Source organism: Montipora foliosa, chromosome 1 (genome assembly GCF_036669935.1).
Source record: "Montipora foliosa isolate CH-2021 chromosome 1, ASM3666993v2, whole genome shotgun sequence".
In the NCBI taxonomy this organism is placed as follows: Eukaryota; Metazoa; Cnidaria; class Anthozoa; order Scleractinia; family Acroporidae; genus Montipora; species Montipora foliosa.
Genome location: NC_090869.1, coordinates 21,728,500 through 21,745,010, shown reverse-complemented (window position 1 = coordinate 21,745,010; position 16,511 = coordinate 21,728,500). Strand labels below are relative to the sequence as shown.

Genomic DNA, 16,511 nt, shown 5'->3' with positions numbered 1-16,511 from the left:
TCAGAGAGGGTTTCCTGGTTAGAAAATAATCAAGATGCTTTGATGACACAAGTTGAACAGTGCAACAGGTATAACACAAGAGCTGAATTCACTGATTTAATATTGTTTAATTCCATATTTTCCCCATCACCTTTCCTTCAATTAATGGAAAGATTTGAAAAGTTTAGAGGGTCTAGCCCTACTCCTACCCACTGGATACAGTATACCCAGAAAGACACCCACCCCACCCCAAGCTCCACTTTTCCCTACCCCCTTAAATCCAGTTATCCCTATTCCTTTGATCCACCCAAAGCTTCTCTTCTAGATCAACCTCAGCTTCAAGTCACAAGAAAGTGAGATTATAATGTTTTACAGCTTTTCTGAACTAGTGACAGTTGTAAGTTTACGAAAGATGAAAAGAGAAACCTAAGTAAAATTTATGTAAGCTTTGCTAACTAGTTCAAAATGATGTTTCACACAGGGTAATATGTTTCTTTTATTTTTGCAGTGAGATCTCTCGGTTATCGGAGACAGTTGAAGATCTGTCATTCCAAGTGGAACAGCTGACTGTCATTTTGAAACGATCCTCCCTTTATCGTGAAATGTCAGTGACATCTATCCCAGACACATTAAACAGTTCACAAAGTACAAGTCCTGATGACACTGGTGTGACCTATTCCTATGGGCCTAAATCACTGGCCAGGCTCAAGCCTGCGGCAATGGTATCAACGCATCATGATGCCTGGAGTATACCCTGTGTTTTTAAATGTATTGGGACTCTTAGGTATGTAAAGTTCTTGAATTTAAACCACAAATTCCCTGCTTTCCAGTGGAAAAAGAAACCAGAACAAAAAAGAATAAGGGACATCTCAATCTTGTTGGACTGAATTTCTTTTCCAGAATTTTGCAATGTACTGCTCTCTTCAACAACAATGAGTGACTGACTACCTACCCCAAATACAGAGTGGGGTCATTTAAAAATGTTTTTATGTGTGTTATTGATGGAAAAAAGTAGAAAAGTGTACATAGACTTGAATGAAAGCATTCTTGTTACAGGGTATGGGTTTTTTTTCTGAAAATCAGCATGGCTGTGATGGTCAATTACAGTGTGCCCAGGAAAACTGTAAACACCTAAAATATGTCAGGAATGCCTATTGTTCTTAGGCCAATCATGTTTGAAGACTTCAGGCACCAATACCGCAAACTGAATAATCGTTATAAAGGGTACCAGATGTTGAAAGCAAAGATTGCTTCGGAGCACCAGAGATCAAAGAAAGGACAAAATAATACATGCATGCACTGTTTTGTTTTGTTATGAGTAGTTTCAGAGCTTAAACGACCAGAATTAGCTCAAATTAAATCAATTACCTGAAAATCTAAAGCCGACACAATTTTTGTCGCACAAACAACAGCAAATACTCTGCAGTTAAGCGAGTGGATTTTGGACGCGTGATTGGACAGAAACAACATTCCTGAGATGTTTCAGGTGTTCACGGTTTTCCCGGTCACATTGTAAAAAATATGATTCCTTCTTGTACCTGTTGTTTGGGCTCAGGTAGGAGGCAGGCGTGGCTCAGTTGGCTAGTGCGCAGCTTTCAGAGTGAGAGGTCCCCAGTTCGATCCTCGGTGACTTAAACGTCTGTTTCGACTTTCCTCTGATCCGTGTAGCTATAGCTTTAAAGACCCGTAAAACGGAGCACTGACAGAGGGAGGGGGGTAAAGGGCGCACTGTCCGCTTCCGTTGATACCAGCCTCGTAGCTGAAGGAACTACCGACATTAAATAAAGTTACTTTACCTTTTACCTTTAGGTTCCTAAAAATAACCTTTTTATTGTATTTTTGTTTCATTTGGTGGGGTGCTCTTACAGTGCGATGCGCCTTACCGTGGCCACCTAACAAAGTTTTTTACAAATTGTCTGCCAATCAGGATGTGCGAATTTGATTGACAGTCATGCCTCCTTGCAAAGTTTGCACAGTTGTAAGTTGAACACCGCTGCATGGGTTGTTGAGTTGACGTATTAACACGTAATTGTCAAATGTGAAAGTTTATTGGGTGGCCACGGTAGGCGCGTTGCACTGTAAATCATCCATTCCACACAGTGTCTCCATTTCGTCTAAATCTCATATATTTTTGAGGCACCAGTATCTCGCATTCCTTGGCGGTGAAACTAGTGTCATTTGCAGTTATTATTGTTTATTGTTTATTGTTACACATCAAACTCTGAAGAATACATGAGAACAGCCAAAGCCGGAGGCTTAAATGGCATATGGCATATGGCATATGGCATATGGTCAGTGATACTACCTAACAATTATATTATAAATAATAATATTTTTAGAGGTCACCGTGGAAGCATCTGGTCCCTGGTATCAAGGGGTCATCGTCTTTTCAGTGCTGGAGGAGACAGAGTTATCAAAGTTTGGAACATGGAAAATGTGCGCCTTGCAAGATGTACTGAGGTCCTTGAGGGTCACACTGGAGATGTGAGTTGACCAAACATAAACATTACTTTTTATTTAATGTGCAAAATGAGGGTTGTGTTAAATTCTTTGGTGTGGTCAAAAGTATTTTGAGTTGAGGTAGACAATACAAGAGGCTGACCGAAGTCGAAGGCAACCCAAAGGCTCCTTTTTCATTATCTTCTACCATAACTCACGACATCTGTCGCAACTCACGGCAGGGGTGGGCGCCACTCCAATCTCGTTGCATGCACAATTTGTCCCCAGTAATCCTGGTACTCATTTTACCCACCACAAATGGATGGAAAGCTGAGTGAACTTTGGAGCGCACGAGCTGGGATTCTAACCAGGAGGGCTGGAATGCAGTCGGCGAGCGATACCCACTACGCTATGCGCACTCCACTGAAGTAAAATCACCAAAATGATATTTCCTTTTTTATCAGATTCATGCTATGTGTGCGGGAGGTGGCAAACTATACAGTGCTGGATCAGATCAGGCAATAATATCATGGAACTTAGAAAATCTAACTCTCCACAAAAGAGTTGAGGTGTGTTCAATCAATATGTTATAAAGTGTTGAAACTGATTAACCATATGCCTCCAGAGAGTAACACATACAGATTTTATTCTCACTAACACCAGATAATTTTACGCATCAATGGGAAACCTCTTGGAGGCAAATAGGTTAAGTTCTATACTTATGTACTTAGAGGCATCTTTATAAAAATAGCCCCCAAACCCCTATCCTCTTGATAAAGACAAATCCAGTGGGGATTGTCACCCCCTCCCCCTGATGAAATTACCAGCAGTAAAGAACATAAAATTTTAGAATGAAACAGGCTCTATTAATAGGCCATTTCCGAGTTCTAGTCTGCCTCCTCTTCAAAGCGAGTCTAAGTGCGAAGTTTTTGTAATGGGTAATTAGTTCTACTTTACATATGAATGAAAACTAATTTTCACAACAAAAACTTCGCACTTAGACTCGCTTTTAAGATGAGGTAGACATGATCTCGGAAATGACCTATTTTTTTTTTCTATGAAAGAAATGTGTATTTAAAAAGTGGGTTATATATGAAACACTGAAGTGATCCTTGCACTTATCTTGACAATGTTCTACCAACTGAGCAATGAAGCCACACAGTTGCGAGCAGATCAGTTTATTGGGCTTTGTTCCCGTGAAAGGAATGATGAATCATGAAAGAAATGTGTACATGTATGTTTGAAGTGCGGGTTATAGATGAAAGATTGAAGTGATCCTTATCTGGATTGAAGTGCACTCATCTGGCACCGCAGAGGTCGTGGGTTTGAATTCTGTTGAAGCCGTCTGAATTTTTCAGACGTCTATAAGAGAAAATAATTGTTTAGTTTTATTTCTTGAATTGTCCAGATAATCCATGATGAATTCTATCTTTCGTTTTGTTCTGACTTCTTTCAAATCTTGCAATAACTGGATGCAATTTTATTCCTAGCTGTATCTTACTTTATCTTTCATCCTTTCTTAGAATGCCCATGATAATGTCATTTGTGCTATCATATACAATGGAAAGTATCTCTTCACTTCTTCGCATTCTTGCATTAAGGTAAGTGGTCATTTGAGCATTCCGTTCCATAGGATCCAGGGCTCCTATCCCCTGCTGAACACTGTCTGAAGTTGCTCTGTCCCTGATGGTTAAAAAAGTATTATTTTGTTTTCCCTCACTTGTTTCATGTCAGAAAGTTCCCTGTAGGGAATAGGGAATCGTCAATATTTGTATTTATCCATCTTGCCTAGTATAGATTTTCTCACCTTAGCAGAACAATACCTGTGTAATTAAGCAAATCCTTTTGTTTTGAAATCTCGGCAAACCCCTTTAAGTTACAGTCTCCCCTCCCCCCCCCCCCCCCCACCTCTGCTCACTGTTCAAAATCACAATCCTTGTTTTTAGACAAGTCTGTAAACCTCACATAGAAATTGTTCTTTTTCACCCAAAGGTATGGGATGCATCCACTCTTCAAAAGGTTCATGAGATGCCCAATCTTCATCACTGGGTCAGAGCATTGGCTTTGGACGTGAAAAGAGTGAGTTGTTCTTGCTCAAGTTATCTTTTTCTCTAAGAGATTTTTAAGCATAATAAGAACTCTGTCAAACCTTCTATATTGCCCGAGTGGCTATGGTGACAGATATTCCCGTGTGAGCCATAGCTCGTCAACATACGCCTCTTCACGGTCAAATACAGTAATCTGTTATACATACATGTGTACTGAGATTAGCTAAAACTAATTAATCATCATAGCATTGGCACTTAAAGGCGCTGACCATTACACTCGGCAATTTTTCTTGCAACTTGTCTCGCAGTTTTGTTGCGACAGAAGTCCTCATTGCGAAACAAGTTACTTGATGGGTGTTACACTTTACCACGTTTCTTGAAACTTGTCTCGTTTTCGATGATGACATAGGTTAAGGAACATTTTCATTGGGTGGTGCCTTAGACCGTTGCGACGCAAGTTGCAGGACAGATGTTACACTGCGCAATGATCGAAAAATTCCTTGCAACGTTGCGTGAAGCGTTGCGGAAAGTGGAAGTCAATTCTACTTTCCGCAACGGTTTCTGCAACTTTTCTCGCAACTTTTTGGCTATTTCAGGGTATGTTACATTGGGCAATGTTTCGTGCAACTTGTCTTGCCATAGCCTGTGTGTAGCGTGTAGCTGTACCATCCCCCATCTCCATCTTTCGGGGGAGGGGGGAGGGATACGGCTACGGCTACTGCTAAACATAGGCTAGCGACGAGACAAGTGGCACGAAAGATTGCACAGTGTAACAGCGCCTTAAGTTAGATCGTAACTACAGTAAACGTATGAAGGGGGTAGCTTCTAAAGAAACTGTGGTGCTGCGTCGGTGGAGAAGTAGTATACAAAAATTTGGTTTTATCAACGGAGTTGACAATGTAAATTGGCCACCGTACCGTATACGTAGAATCTCTGTACGGTGGCCAATTTACATTGTCAACTCCATTGATAAAACCAAATTTTTGTACAGTAAACGTCCGGGGTCGGGTCGTAAATAGAACGTCCCGAAGCGTCCTAAGACTGTACACCTAGAGGAAAAGAGCGGTAAGAAATAGCAGGACGCGTTCTTTCTACCAAACAACAGTATTTTCAATTTAAGGGAAAGATAAAGTCTGTTCGATTTCAGATTATGATGAGAAGGTTCAAACTGTTAGTCTATGACTTTCATGATATTTGGTGGCTCCTAAAGGAGCCGTTGTTTTTTTGTGGTTAACTCAAAACGAGTTACTTGCTGCTGGTGTACTTGGTCACAGCCTTGGTTCCTTCACTGACAGCGTGTTTAGCCAGTTCACCGGGCAGAAGCAGCCTGATGGCGGTCTGGATCTCGCGGGAGCTGATGGTTGACTTCTTGTTGTAGTGAGCCAAGCGAGAAGCTTCACCAGCGATGCGCTCGAAGATGTCGTTGACGAACGAGTTCATAATGCCCATGGCTTTGCTGGAGATACCAGTGTCAGGGTGAACTTGTTTCAATACCTTGTAGATATAGATGGCATAACTTTCCTTTCTCTTTGCTCGCCTCCTTTTCTTATCTCCCGTTGGCTTGGCCTTTCCAGCCTTCTTTTCGCCCTTCTTTCCTGCAACTTTTGGCGCCATGTTCGTTGATCAGAATGAATGTGTAACATGTTGGTGCAGAGACTTATTTATATCAGAATTCCCTAGTGATCAATTAGCAAACGGATCGAAATCCTCGAGCTTTAATTGGCTGTTTTCCTAAAGGACTTAAAGGTCAACTTTCTTTTTGTGCAAACGATATGATCATAAACAACACTTAATATTTCAATGATTTGATTGGTGCGTTTCGATCCTTCTCATATCCTTATGCTCGTATAAATTTCCTTGTCTACTTCTCTTGAATCATTAGTTCGTTCACATTTCCGATCAAAGTTATCCTGTGAAACATGTCTGGTCGCGGAAAAGGCAAAGCAAAGGGCACCAAGTCCAAGAGCCGCTCATCCAGAGCTGGCCTTCAGTTTCCTGTCGGTCGTATCCATCGTCTTCTTCGCAAGGGCAACTATGCCGAGCGTGTAGGCGCCGGTGCTCCAGTGTATTTGGCCGCTGTGCTCGAATACTTGAGCGCTGAGATCCTCGAGTTGGCGGGCAACGCTGCTCGTGACAACAAGAAAACTAGAATCATCCCACGTCATCTTCAGCTTGCCGTGCGAAATGACGAGGAGCTGAACAAACTGCTTGCCGGTGTTACCATCGCTCAGGGAGGTGTTTTGCCCAACATCCAGGCTGTTCTTCTTCCCAAGAAGACAGAGAAGAAGGCCAAAGCGTAAATTCGTCACCTGAATCAACTTAACAAACGGCTCTTTTAGGAGCCACCAAATTTCATAAAAGTCATGCCCAACACATCTATAAATGTGAAGCCGCACTGGCTTCATCTTATATTTATTTTCAAACAGCTTGTAAAATTGCAACGCGAGAACAGCAAAGCATTTCGTTTTTGACCGATAGCGCAGCGAACGGCCGGGCCCATTCCCTGATGTCATATATTAGCTTAAATTGAATTAAAGATATTTATAATTCCTGAACTAAAAAAAAAGAATCAGACTAGCAATTTCAGTGCTCTGATCGCTTGATTTCCCGTCGTCATGAATTTCCCTAGTTTTTCTATCTGTGAAAACTAAGCTATAACAACGCGCGCAAATCAACGAACGTCCGTTTCATTTTCGTATGATAAGGTTTAATTCATCGTATACACTCCAGTTTTCAAACATGCCTTAATTGGTGCTTCGTTTGTTAACAAAACCGTGATAAAAATAAGTTTGTAGTGCAATGCAGGTCACTTTTTCTGGATCTGTCCTGTTTGTAAACGAGCGCAAATCAACGAACATCAGTTTGAAATAACGGTTCAGTAAATGTCTTTCCAACCGGACGTGCCTCCTTGTCAATAAACACGTGGTGGCAATAAGATTGTATTGAAATGCAAATTGCTGTCTCTTTGAAAAACGCGCTCAAACCAGCAAACATCCAAAGGTCACTTTGCGGCAACGGTATAGCATATTTGCATGTATTCTACGACGGTTTGAAAAAACGCGCGCAAATCATAAAACATCCAAAGGTCAGTTTGCAGCAACGATATAGCATATTTGCATGTAACCTACGACGGTTTGAAAAAACGCGCGCAAATCATCAAACCTTAGTTCTAAATATTTTATTTAAGTTCGTGACTAGCAAGTTTGAATTGATATGTAAGCGTTAGCCCTTTGTCAGAATAAACCAAAGACGTTAGAGGTTATGTGGACAACGAGAGCACAAGACGATAATAGTTTCTTTATTTTTCTCACATTTTACGCGAGAAACGAATTGTAATAATAGGAAAGTCATCGCAGCATTGAGAAATCATGTTTTCCGGTAAAGTTCCTTCTGTGGACAAGTCTCATCTTGTCTCCGAATTTCTTAATTTCTTTCTTACACCGACGCAACACCAAAGATTCTAGAGAAATTGATTCCTAGATTCATCTTTGCTTTTATAGTATGGTTTGAGTTCCAATTAGCACGGGCCTTAATTAGACGCCTGTTGATTAAATTCTGCAGAAACCGTTTCTTCGCGGAAATGAAAGTATCCAGGGGTAGCGTTCTTCTGTGATTTTTGTGTCCGTACCAGCTTATACGACTATCAAAGAAAAGAAAACTGAACTCTTCGACATATTATGTTTCTGGAAATATTAACGCGAGTAAACCGCCGAGTAACTACAAAATACCCGGCGACTATTGTTATCTTGTAGCGGCATCGCTCAATATAACACACAAGGCGACATTCATATGCAAACAAGTAGCGGGTTATTTCATAGTTTAGCTAAACCGCCTTGCGCGTATTTATAAATTATCCCTCTTGGAGGAAACCGACGAAAGAAATGAAATACTAGAGGTTATCAAGAAATGATCGCATGTGATGCCCCCATGCCCCTTTACAACAATAACTTTATTGGTCATGACTTTTGTTGTACTTGGTGGCTCCTAAAAGAGCCGTTTGTAATGTGAAGAAAGGATCCTTCTAACCGCCAAATCCGTACAGAGTGCGTCCCTGTCGTTTGAGAGCATACACGACATCCATGGCAGTCACGGTCTTGCGCTTGGCGTGCTCGGTGTACGTAACAGCATCGCGGATAACGTTCTCAAGGAAAACTTTGAGAACACCTCGCGTCTCCTCGTAGATCAGACCAGAGATTCGCTTGACACCACCTCGGCGAGCAAGACGGCGGATGGCTGGTTTGGTGATACCCTGAATGTTATCACGAAGAATCTTTCTGTGACGCTTGGCGCCTCCTTTCCCCAAGCCTTTGCCTCCTTTACCGCGACCAGACATGACGTTTACTTCTCGTTGAAACAACTGAAATGATTACCTTCCAAGCAGTCGATTTACTTTTGTAAGCTAGAGATTGACCTCTCAGAAAACATAAAGCATAAAATTGATTCCTATTGGATGGCAAAGACACAATGAGTTGGGGTTATGGCATCATTAGCATTTCTTTGTATCGTTTTACATTCGAAATACGCTAATTCTGTAGCGAAAAGCCTTGAAAGGGAAATTTCCAACTTGGACTGATAATCATCTTGTTCAAACTCTAAAATTAAAGTTGTCTTTAATGTATTATATATATTTTTTCAATATTTGCTTAGGGTTTCGTTCGCCAACCGATAACGAGAAAACGCAGGACCTGTACCGGGACCTGTATCACATTGCAGTACACAAAGTTTGAAGCTCTTGTAATTGTCCAATGAAATCTCTTCCTTTTCGACCAATCGGAAAGAATCTCGCGCAGGGTATAAAACCAGCAACTGGACAATGTTGCTCTAATTTTTGAGGTCTGAAAATTTTTGTCAGATATTTCAAATGGCTCGCACAAAGCAAACCGCTCGTAAATCAACTGGAGGAAAAGCTCCACGTAAGCAGCTGGCCACTAAGGCAGCTCGCAAGAGCGCGCCGGCCACCGGTGGAGTCAAGAAACCTCATCGTTACAGGCCCGGTACAGTTGCTCTTCGTGAGATCCGTCGCTACCAGAAATCCACCGAACTGTTGATCCGCAAGCTGCCCTTCCAACGTCTTGTACGTGAAATCGCTCAGGATTTCAAGACCGACCTGCGTTTCCAGAGCTCTGCTGTGATGGCTCTTCAAGAAGCGAGTGAAGCTTATCTGGTTGGTTTGTTTGAAGACACAAACTTGTGCGCCATCCACGCCAAACGCGTCACCATTATGCCAAAGGACATTCAACTCGCCCGCCGAATTCGCGGAGAACGAGCATAAACTCCATCTTCCTAATACAAACGGCTCCTTTAGGAGCCACCAAATAGACAAAAGCAATGACCAACTCTGTTATCAATCCTCTTCACCCTGTAAGATTACCCCTTTTCGTTTCTCTTATTGACTCGATTCCACGTGTTCCCTTGCAATACAATTCTAACATTTAAGGTTCCTTAACAAAGGCTTCGTATTGGAGAAAGGGAATTCCGGAAAGGAAATAAGTTTTAGACGACGGAGCTTGAAAACTTTAATTTTATGATTAGAATCACTGTGTGTGTACTGTGACAATCGGGTTTTGGCGCAAAAATTATGCAGATTCCAAACAGTGCACACCTCACGATGGAAAGAAAAGATATCTCAAAACTTGAAGATCTTCAAACCCAATTATCGACCTTTTCAGTGGCATTGGTGATGTTAAGAAATTTTAGAAACTTGAAACTCAAAGTTAAACAGCATGGGAGCGATTAAAACTGAAAAATGCCCTGTTTATAATTATTCACGCAAGAACGATTTTCAGTGCAATAGTTATGCAGATAGATGACGAAAGTTGATGTAATTTGAACTGCGGAAAGAAGTTAAGATGCTAATCATCGTAGTAAAAAACTTTTCTTGAGCAGTAGCGAAAGGAAAGCCTGAAAATTTCAGGCTTAACGGGATCCCGTTATGCAGTTTGTCAAAAGTGTTCCAAACACACGTAAGTCAGGTGTTTTTCGGCGTTATCCTCTAAAACAGCGTTCATTGTAAAAATTATCTGTAATTTTTGAAAACTTGAAACAGCTCCACTTCAATCGATAGTTTTACCTCAGTCTTAAAGAGTGGATTTTTAGGAAAAGCAAAGAGAGGTAGATATTTTTGGCGAAAGATTGCAAACTTGATTGTCCCTGAATGCGCCACAAATCTCTCCCCTCCATTTAACCTCTTACACTGGGACAGTGTGAGGTCAGTGTTTTACGATTCTTATATCCGAACATCATTCATCTTGTCCCAAAGCACTGAAATTTTAAATGAAACAGGGATGTCACCCTAAATCGACCGAAGTCTTAGGATGTGAGAACCCAACAACCGTCCTTCATCACATTGCGAGTTTGTCCTTGTTGATCGTATAAAAGTGAGTTTGAGCCATTGAAACAACCGTAGAGTGTATCATGTTTTCAACTTTAATAAGTATACGCGAGTTCTGCCTTCTTTTGCTTTCGAAATGGTAGTGTTAAAATTTTAACTAGTAAGTGCGTTTTGAAGTCAAGTTTGTTTCTGGAAATTTATCAACTTCACGTCGAAGAAGCACACTGGTTCGATTGCGAACTTACACCTCTAAGAAAAGCGAGGCTGCTAAAAGACAGCTGCGAAGAATCTAAAGAGCCGGCTGCCATAAAGAAAACGTTGAAAACATCGGCGAAGAAGCCTCCGAAGCCGTCCGCCAAGAAATCTCCGGAAGTGAAGCGTGACTCTGCTTACCTAATTTGAAAACCAAACGTCTCCCTTGGGAGCCATCACTTACTCAACGACGCTGTGTAGATCTGTGTAACGACCCCGTCTTTGTCGAGAAGACTGAAATACTTTTGCTGTCAACTCGGCGAAGTCGTTAAAGTTTTGTAACTTACTCGGCTGTTAGTATTGGATAGTAACGCCACATCTTGGTTCACAAATGGTCGTGACACTTCAGCAGAACAGCTCTAAAACTATGTAATCCTCTTTAAATCCCTTACATTTTGCATTCAGATTTAAGCTGCTTTAAGTTATCCAAAAATCAATATTCAAAGGGTTGAGGGGCTTCGCGGCTGAGTCCTTGGATCCGTTACATAATATCAATTGCAAGGCCCAATAAACACTTATCTTTTCTAAACTATCACTGTTTGTCATGAGAAGGGCTTGGGCATATTGCAATGCAGCATGTGTCTGCCGCGGCGTCACTTGAACCCTCGTTACGCTCGGGCGAAAAAGACGCGATTTTGACCACAAATAAACAACATGTCCTCTACAATAAGTTATTTATATATTACATTACAGTTCATGAGACTCCCTTCATTGATGTTGGTGAAAAATCTTGTCGCTCTGATCACATCCTTTTTACAAACCCTCCAGGATAGCAACCTAACCCTAACCCAAAAGAGCACCCAGACCGTTAAAATATTCGATGTTCGCACTCTGCAATGAAGAGCCCGGAATGCCTTACGTAGCGTAACAGTCTGAAAAGATAAAAGCTGGCGTACACCGAGCCTTGTCTTTTTCTTTCTCTTCAGGAAAATCTGTTTAGTGGTTCTCACAATGTTGTTCACATATGGGACGCCACTGGTTCCTTTTGTCTCCGTGGGACAATTGATCATTCTCTTGGCTCTGTGTACTCGATAGCCGCTACCAGACACTTCATAATCGTAGGTAGGGGTTTTCGGTAGCATCACACTCAGACAAAGCGCGGTTAAGACTGGCGGCAAGCCACGGTTGCGTCATGGCTTTCAATCCAGTGAAAGTCTGTTTCAAAATATTTAAAAATTGATTGTTGAAATTGGTCCTCATTTTTGCCACCAACTTTTGACTATCTTTTAGTCGTGCACTGGAGGTCGAACCATTCGACGATATGATACTAAGAGTAGCATAGGTATAGTTGCTTTGGGTAGCTTGCAGCAAAAATAAATCTACATTGTTCCTCCCCCTTTTCCAACGAAGGGAGTTATTTTAGAAGGAAAAACAACGTTTCTATAACAGCAACGGACGAACGGATCCAATCAGATACATGCAAACACACGCAGGTGACCTAAAGCACGGGCATATGCGATCATTAACCACCCCCAAGGGTATAGGGACGAAGAATTTCAAAGTGATACGACAAGGTTCGGCCAGTCAGAGAACGAAGTAATGCTTAATCAGAGCCATCGCAAGGAGTGATGTCATGCCGTAGTCGATTCTGTGATATGTCGTTGTAGTGTGCAGTTAACACTCTCACCCTTGGCTCTTTTCCACAGGCACATATAACCAGAACATTCACTTGTATGACGTCAACACGTACCAGTCCATCAAGGCCCTTGTAGGTCACATAGGAACGGTGACGGGACTGGCGCCAGCTGTCACAGGAAAATTACTATTCTCGGCTTCATATGATACAACGGTGCAGGTACATTCTCGCGACAGTTCCGTTCAGCAAACAATGATGCTGTGCTGAAACAGTCATAGCCTCCCTTACACCAGGAGTCCATGACGGGGAGCGCACAACTTCATTGTATTTGTGGAGCGGCGTTTTTACTCACACCGAGTTATTTTAACATTGATTTTCCCGCGAAATTAAACCACACCTTTCCAGCTAATTAAAAGTCTTGCATTAGAAATTATTACCCATGGGAATGGTCATTCGTGCAAGCCAAAACTTATTTAAGAACTCGTCTAAAATAGCTTGATCTGTGAAAATGCCGTTACATAGACCAGGAGCCTACGAGTAGGAAGCTTCCATTCGTGTAGATAAGAGCCACCAGCACGGGAGTGGTTATTTACAGTTTTAGACTTCCCGCCAAAAACTGGTTTCCATGGTTGCTAGCGCTCGTGTAAAGGTGCTACATAAATGAGTTTCCACATTAGGTTTGTTTCCATGCCCGTTTTCGTCTTAATGTTGCCAGTTTACCGCGCCCAATTCGTGAATAATCCTCAGATGAGTCGCTAGAACAGCTCGAAAATCCATCGGGAGAGGATTCAAGTCCGAAACTTTCATTTGAATTTGCATACTAATGAGAGGTCTATCAATGATATACTAAAGCCATTTGATTGGCTGAACGTGCCCCCTTTGTGTTTTTGCATGCGAAGTTTCGTTCCAAAAATATCCCGGTCTACTCCTGTGCTGGGGTACAAACCCAGTAGGGGAGATATAGACTCCTATGAATAGTCTCCAGCATAGACCTATTATTGGAGTTGTAGGCCCCTGGTTATGGGTTACTCCTTGCACTGGGAGCCCACCAATGTGCTCCTGCTGGCACATATTGTTTTGGCTCATTACACAATTAGGTGGGAGGGAAAGTGAGGTTGCGTGCCAAAAGGACGCCGTCTGCGAAAGAGACATACAAGAAAAAGAAGTCGAAATTGAAAAAAGGGATTAGATAACATACAAATTCTGTTCCTAATTGCTTGTTTATTTGTAGAAATACAAGGTATTATTGGGCCTGTACTTTACCACTTGTGAATCATGAATTATGTGTCATCAAGGCTAAAATGAATTTTTGTTGTTCAAAATTGATCGTATTTAGATGAGGGGATCCTTTGTAATGTCACCGGCTTTAACCAAGGACAATTTCACTGATCTAATCGACTTGTATTCTTGGACACACCTCGCCTTCCCAAGCAACCTTGCTTGTTTTCCTAAAGAGGTGTAGTATCATGTATTAAACGAGAGTTGCGGTGAAATTTTTTTTAGGTATGGAATCTGGACACAATGTTACCCATGCAGACCCTTTCGAGACACGAGGGCAGCGTGAACTGCGTGGTGATCCATAAAGATATGTTACTGTCAGGCTCAGAAGACATGGAGATCAAGGTCTGTTTGATATTTCAACCAAATCTCCTTTTAAATCCTAAAAACAGTAATCCTGTCAAAGCAGACATGTTGCTGTTGTTGTGGGCCGTTATTATTTTGGTATTGTAGTATTTCCTATTTTTTTGGTCTAGATCAATCTCTCTGTTGCTCCGTGTTTTTGTTTCGTCTTGAAAGATATATAGTTATTCACTAGAGACCTTACGACAGCTGCAAAAAGTGATGATGACGATGAAGATAATATTTTTAAAGTTTCAAGCCTATGTAGCCGAGGACAAGAGCGCTTTGCAAATTGGAAGACAGTAAATTAGATCACACGAATCAAAGCGCATCAAATCAAATGTTGGTATTGAAGAGAGGGACAGAACACTTGAGTAACCTAATGGAAAAATCTCGAAGCAGAGAAACACATTACACATTCGACGTTGAAGCCAATAACCGAACTAGGGCCACTTCGGCAGAATAAGAGTGCTGTCACCGCTAGGCCATCCATGTCCCTCATGACAGCAGTCGAGAGCTCATCAAGAGCTCCAGCGACAGTATGAAAATGGCGCTCTTTTGTGGTACACATCCGCGTCGTGGGCAGTGACGCTGCAAACATCTGCGCGAAGGAAGACTTGTGCTAAACCCCTCCCCTCCCCCCATCCCCCCATAAGAAACTTTGACTACCAAAAAGCTATTAGAAGGAACCAAAACAAAACTCAACGTTGCCATAGTTGGCTGGCTATGAAACAAGATCAATCATATTTTCTCTTCTGCACGTCCATCGCATAGTAGCCGAAAACATACATCATTTTCATAGAACCTTAGGTATTGCCTTGCTCAGTCTACAATATAATGAAAGGTATGTCATGGCCAGTCTTAACTCTTTCTTATTGGCAAATCACATTTCACAAAATGGGATATTTGGCTTTACATTCTATCGTCATAAGAACGAAGATAGCCTCTTAGTTAGCCAAGGAATTTATGACTGTTATACCGTGTTTTTGTTTTCTGTAGGTTTTCAAGTACTTCAAGGCGGAGTGAGGTCAGCCCCTGTATTCGGGCCATGCCAGAGTACTTAAAATTTCGCTGCTTGATCGGCGGAAGTCGAAGAGACCGGCAGCCACTTCCGGTCATTGTAAATTTTAGCACTTCAGATACTGACAGGTTCAGCTCGGAGTGAACGTAATCGTGTACATTAGGATTTTTTTTAAAGATGCGAACCAAGCGGCCATTCCTTTCTGTGACAGGCGGTTCTTTTTTACATTGTACAAAGAGCTAGGAAAATTTTTTTCCGTGTATATTGCGCAATGCTCGCCTGAGGCGGTTTTAAATTAAGTAGCTACGTAAGAAATTACTTTGGCCAACCTTGGCCAACCTCAGGAGGCGCAGGCAGTCGAATGAGCAAATCATAATGCTTGCCAAATACGTGCAGCCGTCCCCAAGCGCGGGAAAATACGCGTGAGAAAGCGCCATCGTGTTTGCTTTTGCATTAATTTACAGGTAATTGGCCGAGAATCAATCTAGCACTGCGACAGTGCTAGATTGCAGCTTGTTAAGCCAATGAAAAGATGTAGTAACTCGAAACAAATAGTTACTTTTTTCACTCAATTGAAAATCTACTATCATAGTTTTCCCCACTCGATTTAGGTGAGTACAACTTACTGCGGGTAGTACTACTGTACCAAGGGACCACTGCAATGAGAAAACAAACTTAATTTTATTTTATTTTTATGAACAAAATTAATGTAAGTACGAATGTATTCCTGATAATGACTGTTTTGCAATGACCATTATTTAAAAGAATAGAATGCTACTCGTTGAGTGCCCCTGAAAAACAGCCGTTACAGTTACTTTCGTAAAGAAAGAAATTTTAATTTGTGCAAAAAACGTTTTTCTTTAATGCTGGGCATTTAGGGTAGTCTCTTTCGCACCTGTCGTTTGGGCTCGTCACGCAACGCGTCTCTTCGCATTGCATGACGCCCAAAATTACGCCGGGCTGCGTAGCAGATTTCTTTTTCTGCAATAACTGTATTTCAGTGAAATATTTGACACAGTTCTACCAAGCAACAAAAGGCTCCGAAGGGAGCGTTTCCTTAACGATTTATTACAAATTATTTGACCTTGATCAATACAACTCTAACTCTGATTTGTTTGCTGTTTCTAACATTTAACTCCTCAAGGAAACAGTGAGGTGTAGCAAAAAAAAAAAAACTTTGGGCACTGCTTTGTTATTGACATGTTGCGACAGTGAAGCCAAATTTCCGTCCGTGAAAGATTTGAC

General features: G+C 41.6%; 3 protein-coding genes across 3 annotated transcripts in view; 2 read left to right on the top strand and 1 right to left on the bottom strand.

Annotated features, from left to right (window-relative positions):
- LOC137993204 (E3 ubiquitin-protein ligase TRAF7-like) overlaps positions 1-16,440 on the top strand; it is a 19,689-nt gene extending 3,249 nt beyond the window's left edge. Inside the window, exons 3-12 of the mRNA XM_068838915.1 lie at positions 1-68; positions 488-763; positions 2,319-2,463; positions 2,883-2,987; positions 3,942-4,019; positions 4,411-4,497; positions 11,976-12,111; positions 12,696-12,844; positions 14,129-14,248; positions 15,245-16,440. The exon at positions 1-68 is cut by the window's left edge and continues 36 nt beyond it. Coding sequence (XP_068695016.1) covers positions 1-68; positions 488-763; positions 2,319-2,463; positions 2,883-2,987; positions 3,942-4,019; positions 4,411-4,497; positions 11,976-12,111; positions 12,696-12,844; positions 14,129-14,248; positions 15,245-15,271 — 1,191 coding nt within the window. The 3' untranslated portion in view covers positions 15,272-16,440. The remainder of the gene's footprint in view (positions 69-487; positions 764-2,318; positions 2,464-2,882; positions 2,988-3,941; positions 4,020-4,410; positions 4,498-11,975; positions 12,112-12,695; positions 12,845-14,128; positions 14,249-15,244) is intronic.
- On the bottom strand, positions 5,575-6,113 carry LOC137993254 (late histone H2B.L3-like). Its single transcript, XM_068838992.1, has one exon. It carries the CDS (start codon positions 6,078-6,080, stop codon positions 5,712-5,714), a length of 369 nt encoding a protein of 122 aa, XP_068695093.1. The 5' UTR covers positions 6,081-6,113; the 3' UTR covers positions 5,575-5,711.
- On the top strand, positions 9,190-9,875 carry LOC137993263 (histone H3). The gene has a single exon (XM_068839003.1). The coding sequence runs from the start codon at positions 9,328-9,330 to the stop codon at positions 9,736-9,738; it is 411 nt and encodes a 136-aa protein (XP_068695104.1). The 5' UTR covers positions 9,190-9,327; the 3' UTR covers positions 9,739-9,875.
- Positions 16,441-16,511: the final 71 nt, after the last annotated feature.